Consider the following 17113-nt stretch of genomic DNA (forward strand, 5'->3'; position numbering starts at 1 on the left):
CTGGTGTCCCAACCTCTGCTTTACCCATTTCTAATTTCATAATACAATGAAAACAGAAACCAAATCTTTATTCCATGGCCGAAACGTTGTGTTTTCTTTATTCTCTTTTCAGCATGGAATAAACCTATAACTTGTTACTTCGCAGCCTACGGATGCTGACGCAGCTACCCACCTGAATTACGTGATCCTCATCTACTGGATATCACAAAGTATTCTGGGTATTACAAAGGTGTCATTTGTCTGACCCAGTTAAAAAAGTTTCTGATGTCACTGCAATTGAATGACTTCTGTGATGTCACTGCAGTTCAATATATTTTATTATTAAAATTTCACTTATTTCACAACATAACTTCTCTAGTAAAAACGTATCTATGCAGAGAAGAATTCTTGAAAAATGTTAAGGTGCTGTATTCTTCTACAGTATAAATACATCTCAGGTTTCTGCAATTGGCTCAATGTTCTGTGGTCATTCTTCTGTGCATTTGAGTATCCTGAATTGCATCTGAATGTAAAAATAATGTAAAAAAAACTGTATTTTGTTCTTCTCTTACAGAAGTTTGATAGATGTGCCACTATGTTTTAACCTTAATCTAAGGCATATTCTTTACAAAATAATTTTCTGCACCTATAATGTTACAGATTTAAAAAAATTGAAATCTATGCTCATTGTGTGCTTAACTAGAACAAAATTTAGAAAACAATATATCTGGAATATTTACTGCAGGGCTAGAGTGTGTTAGAGATTTCCACTGAAGGTGACATCACCTACTGTATATGAATGCATTCTCCATTGCAGGTGAACCAGTCTTTTGGCATATCAGAGTTTGCACTGTCTAGGCAGTGCAGTTGCATTGTGCGTGCTGTGAGACTGCTCTGTGCTGTAGTAGAATTACTCTTTGACAATCCCCTGTGATCCTACATGATTCATTTTTGTTGTTTCAAGTTTATTTATTCAGTTTCTGAATATGACTTATGGTGTATCCTTGGGTAGATTTTCTCTGCTTTGCCACCAGTAGGACAAGCAATTTCATAAATATCTCCTTTTGTTTAAGACATTTAAGACTGGTAGAGAGATCCTATGATTTATACCAGATCTCCCTTTCCTTCACAAATACCTTCTGTGATAAGCTGCTTGAAAATGCAATAGGTAGTTTTGAGATTTAGAGAGAATACAATTCACTGCAGATTAGAGGGATATAGTAGCTATGACATGTGCAATATCCAGCAATGATGAATTTGCCTTGGACTAATTGATAAAAATCTTATATCATCGATACTCACTCTTGATCCTGGAGCCACAGCCCGGCAAGCTTTGTAGTGGGCCAAACATTCTCATTAGCTAAAGACTTGGCATCAGTGGAAATTTGTACGAATGAAGTCAACAAATGATTCAATAAAGTCATTAAGGAGTCAGGTGGAATGAAAATAAAACTTTTTGTAGCTGTCCAGGATAAGAAAGGAGTATCACCAGACAAGGTCTTTACAGCCCCAGAAATGACCGTAAGTAAGACAGGGAGCTAAAAGAGCTTATTGAAAATTATATATGGAACATTGTTTATTAAGTTACTGTACACATAGCGATTTTCAAAAACACATTCAGGTTTAGAGGGCTTCTCATTCTATTTGTAAATTAATTCTATTAATCAGAACTCCTGGCCCTATACACTTGACTGGAATAGGGGAAAGGTATATACAGCATAATAACCTTTTCTTTATATTTCTAATAAAAGTTCACCGACAATAGTAGAAATACACAATTCATTTTTAAATTCATTTGACTCAGTTTTATTAACTTAAACCCATTTAGCTCGGGTGCATTAGAGCAAACTTTTTTTATTGTTTTAAAGGACATTCTATATGAACCTCATTCATTTTTCAATTGAACTAATTTAACTAAAGTGGTTTTCAGGGTATGTCACTTTTATTCCTAAGCTTTTTGGGCCTAAAAATCCTGCAAATAGACCATTTTTTTAATTTTAAAATTCCTGTTTTATATTAGGGACAATGAAAGCCATTTATCGTATGATTTTAAGCGTGCAAAGCCTTCATCAATGTGATTATGGAAAATGGTTTAATTGAAACACTGACTTCAGTGTTTCTTTGTTTTCACTTCCATTCCTTTTTGAATGCTTGTTTTTTGTCTCTGTGACTGGCTACAACAAGTTAAGTTTCAGTTTTATTTTACTTTTAAAATACAGCATGTATTTGATGTGAATAAAGATGTATGTCACATTTGACCTTTTGGTGGTACACTCATATAAACATTCCCACTTCAAAGCAATAAAAGAAATACAGCAAACTGACATAAAAACATTTAAACATGAATATTTTACATATAGATAGTACAGAAAAAAATAAAAAATCCACAGATACCAGTTGTGTTCATCAAATTCATTTGGCACAGTTTTAAAAACAGCATATTGACATTTGGCAACACTTAAATTAAAGAAAAGAAGAAATAAGGATCTCTCAAGATGGGACAATAAATTTGGTTGCTTCTGGAGTATAGTGATCTGCAACTTTGCAAGACGTAGCAGAGACCCTTGGAAACAGAAATGTTTTAGACCTAATATTTCACAGAGACAACTTCAGTGTAAACATGCACTGCAAGGACAGTTTTATAGACGTTCAGAAGTATTTTTTTATACTGGCATAGTTTTTTTTTCCCCCTTTTGGCACTTACTGTTAGACTTCAACTGCAGTCCTTTGGCAAAAAAAAAAAAAACAGAATTCTGAAGCAAGTATTGGTCTCTTTCAGTGCATGAATTTGTATGAAATTGTATTTTAAAAAATGTAGACTGGGTTTGAGAAAAATCTTTAATGGTTTAGGGAAATGTGCTCATTAATCCGCTTGGGTGACATTTAAATTATTTATAATATGCATTTCTATAATCTCCAATGGCAGACCCTTTACCTAATGCTTCTTGGTGGTAAGATCTGAAGGTCTAAGAATAGCTGGATTTTATTGGCACACAAAGATTGGTATAAAATAATCAGTTGAATGAACATGCTGGGAAAATGTGCACATGTCTCAAGTCGATTGGTGTGCGTCAACACATCCATAACGCCAACAGAGTTTTCAGTTTTGCTTTTGAAAAACAAACCCATGTGATTACATGGTTGTGGTGCTCCTAAAATGAGTCATCAGCTGTCTGACAAAGCTTACTTCAACTCCATCTAGATAGTGACACATCATCTGGCAAGTGGGAAGGATTCAGACACAAATTTGAAGTACTATATTTTCTGCACCTGTTAGGTGCCTGGTACTGACTGAATGTATGTTCTTAAACACCAAAGGACTTTTGCTTTGTCTGTTTGTGTTCTTTTCACTTGAGGTGGTTGTGCAGTGAAGCTTATTACAATTACAAATGTGCATTCCCCTTCTGACAAGTCTACTTCTCTACTAATGAATCATTATTATTGCTTTTTTATTAAAAAACTTATACTAAACTGTTTAAGATTTTCGAGATCTGAAGTTACATCCAAATTTTGGAACTCATCTCCTGTTATTTTATACAATAAATAAACGAATGAGTGAATAACCATTTGTGTGGTGAAATCCTAATTGATCCTGTGATTAAAAGGAATACTGGAGAATGCACAATATGGCAAATTCAGGGACTTCATCTTATTTCAGACTTCATTTGCCTGTTAAGGCATCCTGATACAACACACTAGAGAATGCAACATTTAGCAAATGACATATCATTAGAAAAAAGCAAATTCAGTCAATATCGCATAATAAATTGACCTTTAGCATTTAATTCTGCAGATCGACGTCTTTCCAATTCTGTAATTGTAGGACTCATGAGAGGGGGGTGGGGTGATGTTCAGGAGGATTTGTGCAATGTGGCCTTGGCATCAGTCAAAGTCCCTTCCATATTTATCAACTGGAAGATTTGAATGCAATCAGCCCAGAATAATTGGTTATCGGTTAACCAGTTGATTGCTTTTCTTTGTGAACAGTAAGGTGGAGAAAATGAAGCTGTTTTGCCATGTGTGTGTAGCTCGTGCACCTCTTCCCCAGATGGGATTTGATTGTCATCTCTCAGGTATCTCCCAGCCAGAGACTCACTGCCCATGCAACAAAATAAACTCACTGAAGACGTGTCAGGCACCCCAGCATGTTTGGAATACTTTTCAAGCTCCAGAGAGTTATGCCACCATAACAGCCTCATAATACATAAAATGAGCCCTGTTGCACAAGCAACCTGGAACAACGTTGTTTTATTCTCTTTATTGATGAATTTGCTAAGGTAAAGTCATGCTGTACATACATACATATATATATATATGTACAGCAACAATCATTAAAATATTCCAATATGTGGTTTCTGAAAGATATGCCCCAAATTTTGATTCTGTGAACAGTCACTTTCACATAGGGTGGCTTGATTGTAATTTCCTTGGCAATGAGGAATCTGCAGAATGGAAGTGGCTGACATTAAATGTATCTCAGATGCCCTGGGCAGCCTTCAACCTTCACCCTCCCTCACATATTACACATATGGTCTCTACCCTGAGAGAACAGTGGAGGAGAACCTTATCAGCCCCTTGGCAGGGAACGTGTCTCCTATTATTACTGGCCTTGCACTACAGTTCACCTTTCCTACATAGCGCATTACGAACAGAGGCTTTATATCAGCAGGTTTCACAAGATTGCAGTTCTCTACTGACGCTTCTTTGGCAGGCTTCATTTCTTAATTTAGTCAATACACTGAATGTCTTGTTTAAAAAGGCTCTAGATAAAGGGCAGTAGTCCGTTATCTCCAATAGTATGTTTGCAGACTCGTGCTGAAATAAATACAAAAAAGAATGATTTGTAAAATCAAAAATAAAAGCTAACGTCTAATACAATAAAGAAATTCCAGCTTTATTCTCCCTGCATACTCTTTGCATTTCTCTGAGTATTCTGTGTACGTTCGTCCCACTTTGTGCCCTATTCCATGGGGACTGGCTCCTCATTGCCTCAACCTCAACCCCTATCAATAATTAGTGTCTTTCTGGTGATGGATGGATGTTTGTGCATTCTGTAGGGGCTCCTTTTTCTGTGGACTGGTTAAATAAACAGTTTTGTAGTACCGTGTATTGTTATGAGAAACATTTTGAATAATTGTTTTGAACAATTAGAATAATTTTCCAGTTAATGTGGAAAAATTTGTGAATATAGACCTAATATATACATTTAACAAGATGAAAATACTTCTGTGAGTCACCTCATGCCTATCACAGATTTCACCACAACAATGTGATAGGCTGTCTTCTCGGGAAATTATCATTGTAATTTGTTGAAAATCCCTGCACTCAAGAAGCAACAGATTTTAAAAAAACAGTCACACTGAGTGATGTGTCCCACAACATTTTGTTCATTAGGACAGACAGCTGAATCTTCAGTTTAAGAATTATAATCCAGAGAACCTTACACCAGTTGATGGTACAAATCAATTCAATAAACAATTTAAACAATTCATTCCTAAAAGCAATCCGTACAAGCCCTGTTTTTGTGGCCTTATGGAGAAAACCCTTCTCCTGTTTATTCAAACATATGAGGAAAAAGTCATTTTTTTTACTCAGATCCTTGGGGAATATCATGATCTGAGGGTTGTGCTTTTGTATAACCCAAGCAGCACCCTCACCAATGAGCTCTGTTTGTAAGGTTTCACAGAATGCAGAAGGAAGATTCAGCAAAAAAATGAAGATTTTACCCGAAGGGGAGGGTCACTCTTTTTTGGGGGAAAATCAAATAAGAAAATTCCAATGCAAGCACAAAACCTGAACCCCCCCAAAACAGCTGAGAAATAAACATAACTGACTGCCTCTCTTTGTTGTCTTCAAAATGTCTTCAGCTTGGAGTCTTGATATACAGTAGGTTTGAGGGTTATGTGAAGAATGTTTTGCACTACCTATTATACTGTACAACTCTCAGTCCTTCTGAAGTCAAGTGTCCACTCAAAAGTGTAATGGCTGAGAAACAAGTAGTAATTGCAGACATGAATGTCTCTTTGAAGTAACTATGGGAAACACCGGTTTGCATTTACAGGTTCTCACTAATGATAATTGATAGGAGGAGATACAAATCTTCTCGGGTAAACAGTAAGTCGAAGCTTCATGATACATGACTTTTCTATGTACATAACGTCTTCACAGGTCCTCTCTTGCCCTCCTGGTTGTAACATGATGTGCCCCCCATAGCTTCCTCCATCAACTCCTCTTCCTCATTGATATGCTACAGCTCAAGTCAACAGTAGCCCCTAGACCTGCAATGTGTAAAAACGACTCGAGATTGAGTAGGGATTTGGGAGAAAAAGCACCATTTAGAGGAGTTTACCTTCTTAAGAGGCAGCTTGGCACGCATTTCATGATTCATTTTTCCTTTAGATGGGCAGAGGACCAGCAACCCAGGGCAGGATTTCAAGTGGTAGCTACCAGGAAAGCACTCTTGCAAGGTACAAACCTTATTGTTCATGAAAGAACAACCACTAATCGAGAGTAGCTTGACGGCACTGGAGTGTGACATTGCTTACATATCCACACTGGCATTACAGCAATGATGAGAATGAAAATTTAAGTCTTTCATAGGAGCTGGAGGTGGGTAAATGAGGATTTAATGACTGTGTTATATGGCCCAAGGTAGGTAGCCCACAATCTGAATCCAGCCAAATCCTATAAAACTAAACCATTTCTTTAGAAGAAAGCAAAAAAATACTTCAACCAAAATTGTTTCGTTATCTGAGGAATATATTCGGTGACTATGGAGAAAAAACAATATTGTCATTTCATCTCAGCTTAACGCTAAAGTTAAGGCAGTGTTTTTAAACTAGCTTACAAAAACAAAAATTGGGAATATACTCTTGCTGATATTATTTTTCACGTTTAGATTCTGCTGCTGAATAGCAGTCCCATACCTTCACAGGGAATCCATTAGAGATAGACCCTGAACTTTGAAGCACACAAGTCAAAGGCAATACAAGAAACACCATGAATAATGTATTTTGTAAACCTATTGCTAATTTTTGGAGCACTGCATAAACATTTCAGTTGTGAACTGATTTATTTGTAGTCAATAAATTCAATGTTCATTTGTCTCCAATGATTTTTTTATGATCGTACATAACACATATTTCAGTATAACAATGAGTTCAGGCTCAAATTTAAACAAGTAATACGACTTTGTGTACTTCATGGTACGTTTGTACAAGTCCGATATAAATTGCATAAAATATTCACTGCTCACCATCACATAAAAAGACAGAAGAAATTCTTCTGCCATTCTCAGAAAATAACACAGATTTGTAAGATTTGCTTGAGAGCATGTCAGAGAATATGGTTTCTGCTTGCAATATTTTTCATCATTACCAGCTACAAATGGATATCTGTCTTCCAGTACTCACTGGAAATTAAATCCTACTTTGACACAAGCTCCTCATTGTGAATAACACCAACCACTGAGGTGAGAGCTGGAATAAATAAATTGTTCTAAATGTTCTAAACTTCTCTCACCTATGAGCTGGATGAATCCATAAAGAGCTTAAATCATTACAGGTATGATCAAGAAAAAATCTTGCTTTTTGTTTTTCATGCATTTTTCAAAGTCATCTTACATCCTAGTGCACGAGAGAGGACTTTGGCAGCAGCAAGGAACAGTGTTGATTCATGTCTCTCAAGTGAAAATGACTCCTGCATCAGAATCCTTGTAAAAGCTCATGCCTCTTAGCTCAATCTTGTATTTTGCTGCCTGCAAGCTGACTTGTTTGCAGTTGTTTAGAGATGTTATGGTATCTTAGGCAATGAGGTTCATAATACATTAATTCAGATATCTAAATTCAAAACAATAATATGAATATTTTTATGAAGTACTATTAGGGTCTTTGTTTAAGTTTCTTAAACAGCTTATCCACTGGAATAATCAGTAATTGTCAAAATATGGCATTACAGCTATATTATTCCAGTCTCTGAAAACAATGCAAAAAATGACAAGGGTCAATAAGTTGCAAAGGAACCAGTAGAGGTTTATTCCATGCTGAAAATAAAAGCTTTTTTGATAAAAACATTTTTGAGACAAAGTTTCGGCTATGGAACCTTCTTCAGGTGTGTCACCCCATCACACAGCTGAAATGTTGTGCCTCTTTTCTTATCAGCATGGAATAAACTTTTACCTCTTCCTTTGAAGCCTACGCATGCTGATGCAGCTACCTACTTGAACTGAGTCAATAGGTCTGTTTTGTATGCAACTGCTAACTAAGAGGCATATCAGAGATACCTATCAGCAGGAAATTTGAATAGTACAAGAAACCTTGTTAGAAGGTTTAGACGATTCTGGCTTTATTTATTTAACATATTTTTGAATGTATAGACTTCAAGACAAAATGTTTCCATTAAGGATGCACCTTAAAAATTCATTTGGTGCTCCATGTAACATGTTATAATGCAAATGATGTCTGAAATTTGGTGAAAAGATTATTGACTGCACAAATATACAGTGTGGGTCAGAGATATACATAAAGCTCATTGAGAACAGGCTGTCTTTGCAATATTTAAAACAATACCTCTTATTTTTTTAGGAGGATGCTAAGCCCAATGGAAGCTAAACTGTTCAGTAATTTCAATGAATGCATAGGGGAGAAGTTTTGAAAATGCACTACCACTGACAATGTTAACAGCCAGTGCGTCTACACAAATGACAAGTGACATCCAGCGCGAGCAGCACTTAGACATTATTACTCTCAGGACAGGCATAGGCTTAGTGCTCTGTCTGCAAGATCAGATCTCTCTTGTAAAAACTATTTGCAGCATGCAGGGCTTTTCTGCCAAATGGTAGAATACATGTATAAAAAGAGCCTTTATTGTTAAAAGGCTTAAGCCATCATCTCCATCCTCCCCCCCAAAAAAAACAGTAGGTAAGCTGAGTTGTTAGATCCTGTTATTCAGGTAAATACCCTGAACTGATGTAATTGTAATTAAGCAGAACCTAAGCTGGTTAATATAGTTCTAATATATTAACTGCCTCCTGAGAATTCTGGAGCACACGTTCTATAAAAAGGTCAATGACGTCTTGACTTGAAATAATAATAAAAAAACAAAAAACACTTGAAAAGCCTGGTCTGGATCACTTGGCCTCACCACACTGGTAAATTGCCAAGGGGCAGGAGGAGGGGGCATTTAGAGTTTTCAGTTCTTACCCTGTTTCTTGAGAAGATTTACAACAACTTTTGTTTTCTTCAGTAAATCTGAAAGCAAATCGATTTACAAGTACAAATAGGAAACTTTAATATCTGTCTTAATAAAAGAACAGAGTCTCATAAACTACACTGTGCTGTACAAAATATTTTTTTTCTTCCAAGTAGCACCTGAGTGCCCGTGAAGTGTCTTTTGCTTTGTGTGAACATTATAGTTACACGACTAATAAGGTTCAGTTTGAAGCTGGAAATTAAATCTGAAAAATAAATAAATATCAGAGAACACTGCTGTTGCAAGGAAGCATTTTTTCCCAGAGGTGTTGATTTTGTAAAGCTGAAGTGGATGTTCCAACACATGATATTTTGTTTCTTTTTTTTTTCATTCCAGTTCTATTATACAAACTGCATAAAGCATGGAATCCAAGCTGAGGTTCGATGTTTTAATCCTGAAGAGACGAGACGAGGGGAAAAAAGCACAGAGATGAATGGTGGAAGAAGAGATGAAGAGGGACCTGTTCAGTGAAACCGATGCACTCCAAACCGTGGGTCTCTGCAGTCCTGGACCTCAATCTGACAAGACAGGAGAAAGGAGAATCATAAGAGTGATCAAGAGCTTAAAACGAAACTTTTAAAACAAGCTTTTAATCCTTTTTCCATTTGATCCATTTCCTCACTTCTGCATGACTGAAACAAGTTGAGATCCTTTAGTTTTTTTAGAAAATGGAGATGGGAAGTAGAGTACCAGTGGGAATGCAGCCTAGAGTCCATCACGTGTTACAGAATTACAAGCTGACAACATTATTTATCACTTTAGCCAACATCTTTATCCAGAATGAATTTACTATTCATAAAAATGCAGTACAAGCAACAGTACAAACTAAATGTGGTGGATTCAAATGCAACATATTTGATCTTGAACATATGGCAGAATAGCAAATTAATCAAAAATATATTTAAATACTGTACTGTGTGCATGTGCGATATACAGTATAAAATACATATATTAGGCATATACTTTAAATATGATGTTCCAATGTTCAATACATACAGTAACAACAGATCCTATGCAGTGCATGTATTGGTACATAACTAAGGATATAACCTGAGTACAAAACAATTTTGCACATAGTCCTCAAACATGATTAGACAAGTATCCCACCATAATGCATAGCACTAAATACAACCATAGTAGAAAACATTTGTATCAATCTAATGTGTCCTAGACATCACAGCTTTCTGCACTTCACTGTCAAATGCATTTCATATGTTGGACAAGGGACTGAAGATCTGGAAATCAGTGGCTTCAACGGCTGTAGGGGTGTTGTCTAGGACTTCCCACCAATAAAGCCATAAAACTCTTAAAAGCAGCTGGCAGTGTGTGGACTATTGTTATCTTGTTATCAGGATGAGCAGGATGGTGGCTTAATGCATCAACCTAGGCCAGTTTCTTATGATTGACCACCTGCAAGTAGTCCAGTACGTGACAATGATGTTCAGTGCTTGACCATGTTTACACGATGCCACCAATCCGTACACCGATACCCTGTATTTCCATGGACGGGTGGCATACGTCCGTGAGCTCTTGATGAAACACACATTTTACAGGGCTCCAACGATTCAAATACACTAGGGCAGACGGTTTTCAACACAAGACTTTTGTGCAGTATATCTTAAAGACCTGAATATAATTGTACTTGCTATACTTGGGTTGCTGTCTGTGATGCACAGCTATTAAATTAAGTGGAGGGTTGCACCTTAAAAATCTAAAAAAAGACAGAAGATTAAAGCAGGAAATATAGCCAATAGTCTTGGTTTTTACATACTGTGGCTCAGCCCCGCACAGGAAATCTTGTATAAATTGATTATTGAACCATCTGGGTCTGTATTGGGACATCTCATTTTTTGTTACAAATCTCCTATGATGCACTGTTGAATGACCTGAACTGTAGTGACGTCATGTGTGAGCATTATATAATTAGAGCAGAAATGGAACAGCTGTCAGCATGGTGAAGACTATTTTAAGGTCGTGCTACTAGGTTTTCCATCTTGGGCAGGAAAGTAAAAATAGAGGGGAAACGTCTATATGCAGGCAATAAATAATTGCTGGCATGCTTTAAGCATCCCTCCCCCCAAAAAACAAAAGAGAAAATATATCAGGCTAAATTTAGTACATATTTAAATACAGACTGTAAAGAAAAAGTGTGTACAGTAAGTATACACTATGCTTAATGTGAGCCTCCACTGGATTTACAATATTGTTAATTTTTCATGCTACAATCAAAACTGAATAGAAATATCTATGTTTATACATTAATGTGTTTATTTTACAGAAAGATAAATGGCTATTTCTTTCTGTGTATAACAGGAATTCTACTCTAAGGAAGATATGGCATGACCTGATTTTATTAATTATTTATGTCTGAAGGAGCATTGTACTAACGTTGCTCATGCATTTTAAGACTAACTGGATTAAGAATAACCAGGTGTTCAAAGCTGTCACTGAAAGCAGACTTCGGCACTTTTTTTAATTCCTCTCGATGGAGGTTGAGAAAAACAGGGGGCTAAGGGAAAAAAGGCAGTCAATGAAATACATTTTGTTCCAGTAGAAAACTAGACAATTACACCCTGACAAAAAGCAACACACCTTGTAAGTGGCATCATAAAATCAGTAGGATTATCCAGGTCGAATACGCAAATAAAGACCTTATGAATGGCTATTTCTGTGACTGCAGGTGTAGGAAGATGGTTTGGTTCTCTTCATGTTCATCGAGAAATGGTGAAAGCAATTTCAGGCTCTCCAAAACATTCAGGAAATGTGTTTGGGAAAGCACAAAAACAGCACTGGTACTATGATTTGAAGGCTGCCTAAATTGCACTGATTAAGATATAGCCACTGAGTTATAATAGGGAAACTCAGGAAAAGAGTGAATGTTACACTCAAACACTCCTATATGAATTTAGGAATTTTCTCAAATGGCTGCATTTACATTTAGAAGAGCCAATGAAAATTAAATTTGTCTAGATAAAATATCTTTAAGAATTGAGATGTGCAGATATGTCTGCAGCGAACAAAAGAATTTGTCTGAAAGTAAAGCTCCTATGAATATATTTACCATCTGTTTCTGATAAGCAGATTTAGAGCACCATATGGTATTAAAGAAGTTTGTTTTGGCTACAATGTATTAACACTTTTTTTTTGCTTGTTCTCCAGTTATGAAACCTAAACATTTCAGGGTAAAATGGGTCTTTTAATAATCTTCTTGCATCACTATTACACATGCTATGTCATGTTTTCTATGACAGAAAATTAGTTCCAGGCATTACTGGTTTGAACATGTTATGTCATTAGTCAGTGCTTGGGATTCCCCAGGCAGTAGTGCACAATTGGCAGATCACTGCCAGACTAGGGAGACTGTTTGTCATCCAGGATCTTCTTGGCTCTCAACGAGCCAGTGACTCCTGTGACTTGCTGGGCAGTTGCACGCTTTCAGTGAGTAAGAGACACAGCATTCATCCAATACCCTCTAGTTCTTCTGTGAAACACTGAGGAGCCTGCGGATCTTCAAAAGATGAGTGACTTTGATGGGCAGTTTTGTCAAAATTGCATATCTGCGGGTACTCATTCTCAAGATGCAAGACTGTAGTATATACTGCTGGGAAACATTTTTTCCCCTGTTTAGGAAAAAAAAACATGTTTTAAGACTTTAGCAAAACATCTTTCTCAAAACAGCATGTAAAGGACGGAGTTTGATGTTACTTTTTTTTCAAATACTGAAAAAGTAAGAAAAGCTAAATTAAGTCTGGTGACAGACTGACAGATTGTTCATTGTACAATTCTGCACACATTTCTGATAATCCGAACATGACTCCAGAATTCTTTAAGATTTTTAAAATGTCATGCTCCACAATCAAATCTTTGCTTCACTGATATCAGAAAAACAACAAGGCTCCCTCTCACTGCTGTGGTTATCAACATATAATAAAATTCAGCTCTACATTTTGTCACTTTCTCAAAGCAATATGTTACAGTCTGCACTACAAAACCTAATACAAACTTACTACTCATTTTGGCTTTATTAAATGTAAATATTCTTTAGTCAACAACAAAGGCCTTTCTAAAGTTTTACTCAATTTATTTATTTCCAGAAGTTATTTTGAGGTCTTATAGATGATGTTTTAAAGGGCAATTGGATCTATTTACAATAAATGAATCTAGATATGATTGAAGTGCTCACAGTTGTAGTTAATAAAATAATTACTCCACAAAAGACAGATTTGACTGGAGTGAAAACTTCAAGACCCTTGTTTCCTGCAGCAACTGAAATACTCTCTTTCAGTGAAGCGAACTGGGGCTTTTAGTATAGTTTAGGTTCCTGTGGCACTTTGTTTACTGAACTAACATCCAATGCACATAAACAGATGCACAGGTAATTACAATGGATTGATATCTGAGCCTTTTAAAATTTAGACATGAGTACAATCCAAACAAGGTCACTGTGGTATGAGATCAGTTTATATGCAGATGACATCTTATTCTGTCTCTGGCAACCAGACATTTCACTGCCATCAAAGTTGTATATCACTTGCAGAACCATTCCAAGTACAAAATTAACTGTCCTGATTAGAACTTCTGTCTTTACAGTGCAGTACAAATTAAATTTAGTCTATCTGATATTTTATCTGGGTCCGTTTCAAAGACAGGCAAGCTGCTGATCTTTTCACCCTTTTCACCCTCCTGTAGAACAACCATCAGAGCTTACCTTTCATTCAACCAAATAAGAGCAAACAGCTTTCAATAACTCTAGTTTACAGTGTCTTGAAAACATACAAAACCGATATACAACTAAAAATCTCCTCTACCGTGTCAAGGAGACCTCTAATACAAAGTGACATTAAGATATACAGTATAGCTAACACCTCAGTCAATCAGGAAGTACAGCATGTCTTTAAAAAGAAGTGTGAATCTAGTATTTCCCTTTGTGTTCCCTCTGGTTTTTGTTTTTTTTTTCCTGTAGAAAAGTCCATTTCTAACAACTGTCATTCAACAGTGGTGTGTTGATACCCTTATTATTACAATATACATCAGAATAGAGTCTGAGGCATTGCAATATGGGCGTGCACAGGGTTAGATTTTTTGCTTTTGCTTGCATGCACTTCTTTCAGGAGAAATTAATAATTTCTGCAGAAATCTGAGTAGGAATTATGCTTAAACTTATGCATCAGTAACCACCTACATCTGTCAAAAAAGTGTTCACTCTGTACAGAAGCACCCGAGAAACTCTGGAGCACATTATGAGGATGTTATTGTATATACTATAAAGTATATAGTATATATGCTATTATACCATATGTAGTAAGGTATATAAAGTATAAGCACAAACAACATTATAATACAATGCAGAAAGAACAACAGAAGGGCACGCTGTATGGAAGAAAGGCTATAACAGCACATGCATCCTATATAATTGCTACCTGAAAGGTAATCAGATGCTTGTGCATGTAGTAAAAAGTGTATTAGATAAACAATCTTCTTTTAACATTGAGAATATAAGTTTAAGCTATTTCTGCCAACAACTTGTACATAGATGTTTGACAAATACATATATTGACAGCAGAAAGAATGGGAAAAACTACTGAAGTTGTAACATAAATACAATACATAATAATGAAGAGGCACTAGAATTGGTATTTTCAGGAGATATGCATTTCAATATTTTTGTTTCTTTTTCTGGGATTCTTTAAATAAAAGAGACACTGTATTTTATGTATTTTACAGGGCATTTATAGTTTCGCTGACATTGTATATCTCAGCTACATCTTTTTGGTAAATTTATGTTCCCCATATTGTTTATCTCTCTCAAACCATTTTTCTTACTTAGCTAAAACTTTCCTGTATCTCTTACTCTTACTCTTACATCCCTCTGTACTTGCTGTCGAAGTGCTACATACAAGGGCACTGCATTCTGGGAGTTCAGCTGTCTTGCCAGTTTTAGAAGCAGGCAAAACCTTTAGTTCAATTGAAAATAACTACTCCAGCAATATTAGAAACTCTGAAATAAATCAGTCAGGCTCGGTGAAATAGTCTCATATACTGTATATACATCCCGTGCGTGCAGTACAGAGAAATCACCTTGAATGCATCTTTAAAATAAATGTGAGAATTTGTTGGAAGTTTGCTGGTGTCATGAAAAAAGCAAAGGAAAATCTAACACACCAAATAAATTACACTGATTAGAGTCAGCGTGCCCCTGACTTGTCAAAGTGTCGATAGTTCAGCACATAGAGATTTTGCGCCTTATTGCAGAGAGCATCTGGAACTCCCAAGCGGAGAGTTATTAAATGAAGTATGACCAGAGAAAAACACCAACACTACATCACTGGGACAGCAAAACCCCTGTACAAGCCAACACTTCATTAAGATACCGAAGTGCTTTTCCAAAGGTGGACTTAGCAGTGACAATTAGAGTGTCTGAGCAGTCGTTTCTTCGATCTGAAGGTGGTTTCATAGTCTTGGATTATTGCATGGACAGCATTTGTTGCCACAAATTTTCAGATCTATACTTTTCAATTTATTTCTTACCATAATGCTAGAAATGTCAGCACTTTGAGACTTTCCTAATAGGAAAAGAAGTAGGCTTTGCACTTTTTTCCCTGGAGCTTTCAGTGATTTTGCTGAAAATAGAGACAACTTTAAATACTGTTTACAGGCTTAAAGGTGCAAATAAATGAGAGTGACCTTCCTGTCCTGCTTGGTAGTATCATGAGCCACCTTGACTGGTGAGCTGTTACACTTGGCAATTCAGTTGCAATCTTTTAACCTACAATATTTTTAGGCTTCCCCTCCTTCATAGTGTTTATAAATGCAGATAAATGCTGGTAGTTCTCCATTGCCAGCTGTCTGTAAATGAAAATCATGTGAATTGGTCTAGTCAGAAAAAGCTTTAGAGAGCAACACAGCTTTTTTGCAATATGAATAGTCTGCAAGTGTCACATGTCTAGAAGCCCTATAAAAACATTAAAAGCATTCCTATGAAACTGCTGGTAGAAACGTTCCAGATTCGCTCGACATTCCAGGTCTGATTGGCTACTCCAAAATTTTGCAGTTTCCAGAGGAGGGTTTCAAGTAGATCCTATACTTGGGGTGTTTATCCCCAATACATTCAGCAATAGCTATGGGACTAAATAAAACCTGAATGGCCTCCTCTCTTCCCTGGCCTTTCTGATGTCCTGAGCCTTCAAAAAGGCTTTTGAAACACCGAATAATGATGTTACCACGTCAGTAGATCAAAATGCATTAAAATGCATGATTATGTACTGTACATGAAATTAAAGTGTGCATTGGAAACTGTCCACTCTCTTCAAAGCAGAAGGTGTTTTCCCAAGAAGGTACCTAGAGCTGATTTCTGTTATTTCTGAGAGGACGCTAGTTTGCTCTAAAAATATTAGGAATGAACAGGAACAAAAGGGACCCATTTGCAGTGAATGAATGCTTTACTTTCAATGAAGGATTTCTGTGTTTGAAAGTTTCCAAAATAATATTTTAGAAAGGCAAACTTTAAGACATTCTACTTTGTAAAAACTTTGTAAAGTCAACACATCAGAGCTTTCTGGATCACAAGGAGGTATAATTGAGTCTGCAGGTACTGTCTGTCTTGTAAGCTACCCTGAATTATAAGTGAGCAGAGCAATTAAGCAGCAATTTTAAATGTATTCTGAAAATATTTCTTGTACTTAGTTTTGGAAAAAAAAAACCTTTGAAAATCTGGCAAAGTGTACTTTGCCCAGTGACAGATTAACATTAACAATGGATATGAAAAAGATATATTGTTTGCTGCAAGCTCCTGAAAAACAAACATGATGTTCACAATACTGTATTCAGCAAAAGAACAGGTGATGTTGTTTGTGATTCTGACATTTTCTCTTTACATATATTTTAT

General features: G+C 36.3%; 1 protein-coding gene across 2 annotated transcripts in view; it reads right to left on the reverse strand.

Annotated features, from left to right (window-relative positions):
* Positions 1-1537: 1537 nt before the first annotated feature.
* The window catches only part of lhfpl4a (LHFPL tetraspan subfamily member 4a), an 86619-nt gene continuing 71043 nt past the window's right edge, over positions 1538-17113 (reverse strand). For both annotated transcript variants that reach the window (XM_088636736.1, XM_088636737.1), the window contains exon 4: positions 1538-9746. In XM_088636736.1, the coding sequence (XP_088492862.1) occupies positions 9617-9746 (130 nt within the window). In that variant the 3' untranslated portion in view covers positions 1538-9616. The remainder of the gene's footprint in view (positions 9747-17113) is intronic.

The sequence above is a fragment of the Lepisosteus platostomus genome, chromosome 6, assembly GCF_059453375.1.
Source record: "Lepisosteus platostomus isolate fLepPlt1 chromosome 6, fLepPlt1.hap1, whole genome shotgun sequence".
In the NCBI taxonomy this organism is placed as follows: Eukaryota; Metazoa; Chordata; class Actinopteri; order Semionotiformes; family Lepisosteidae; genus Lepisosteus; species Lepisosteus platostomus.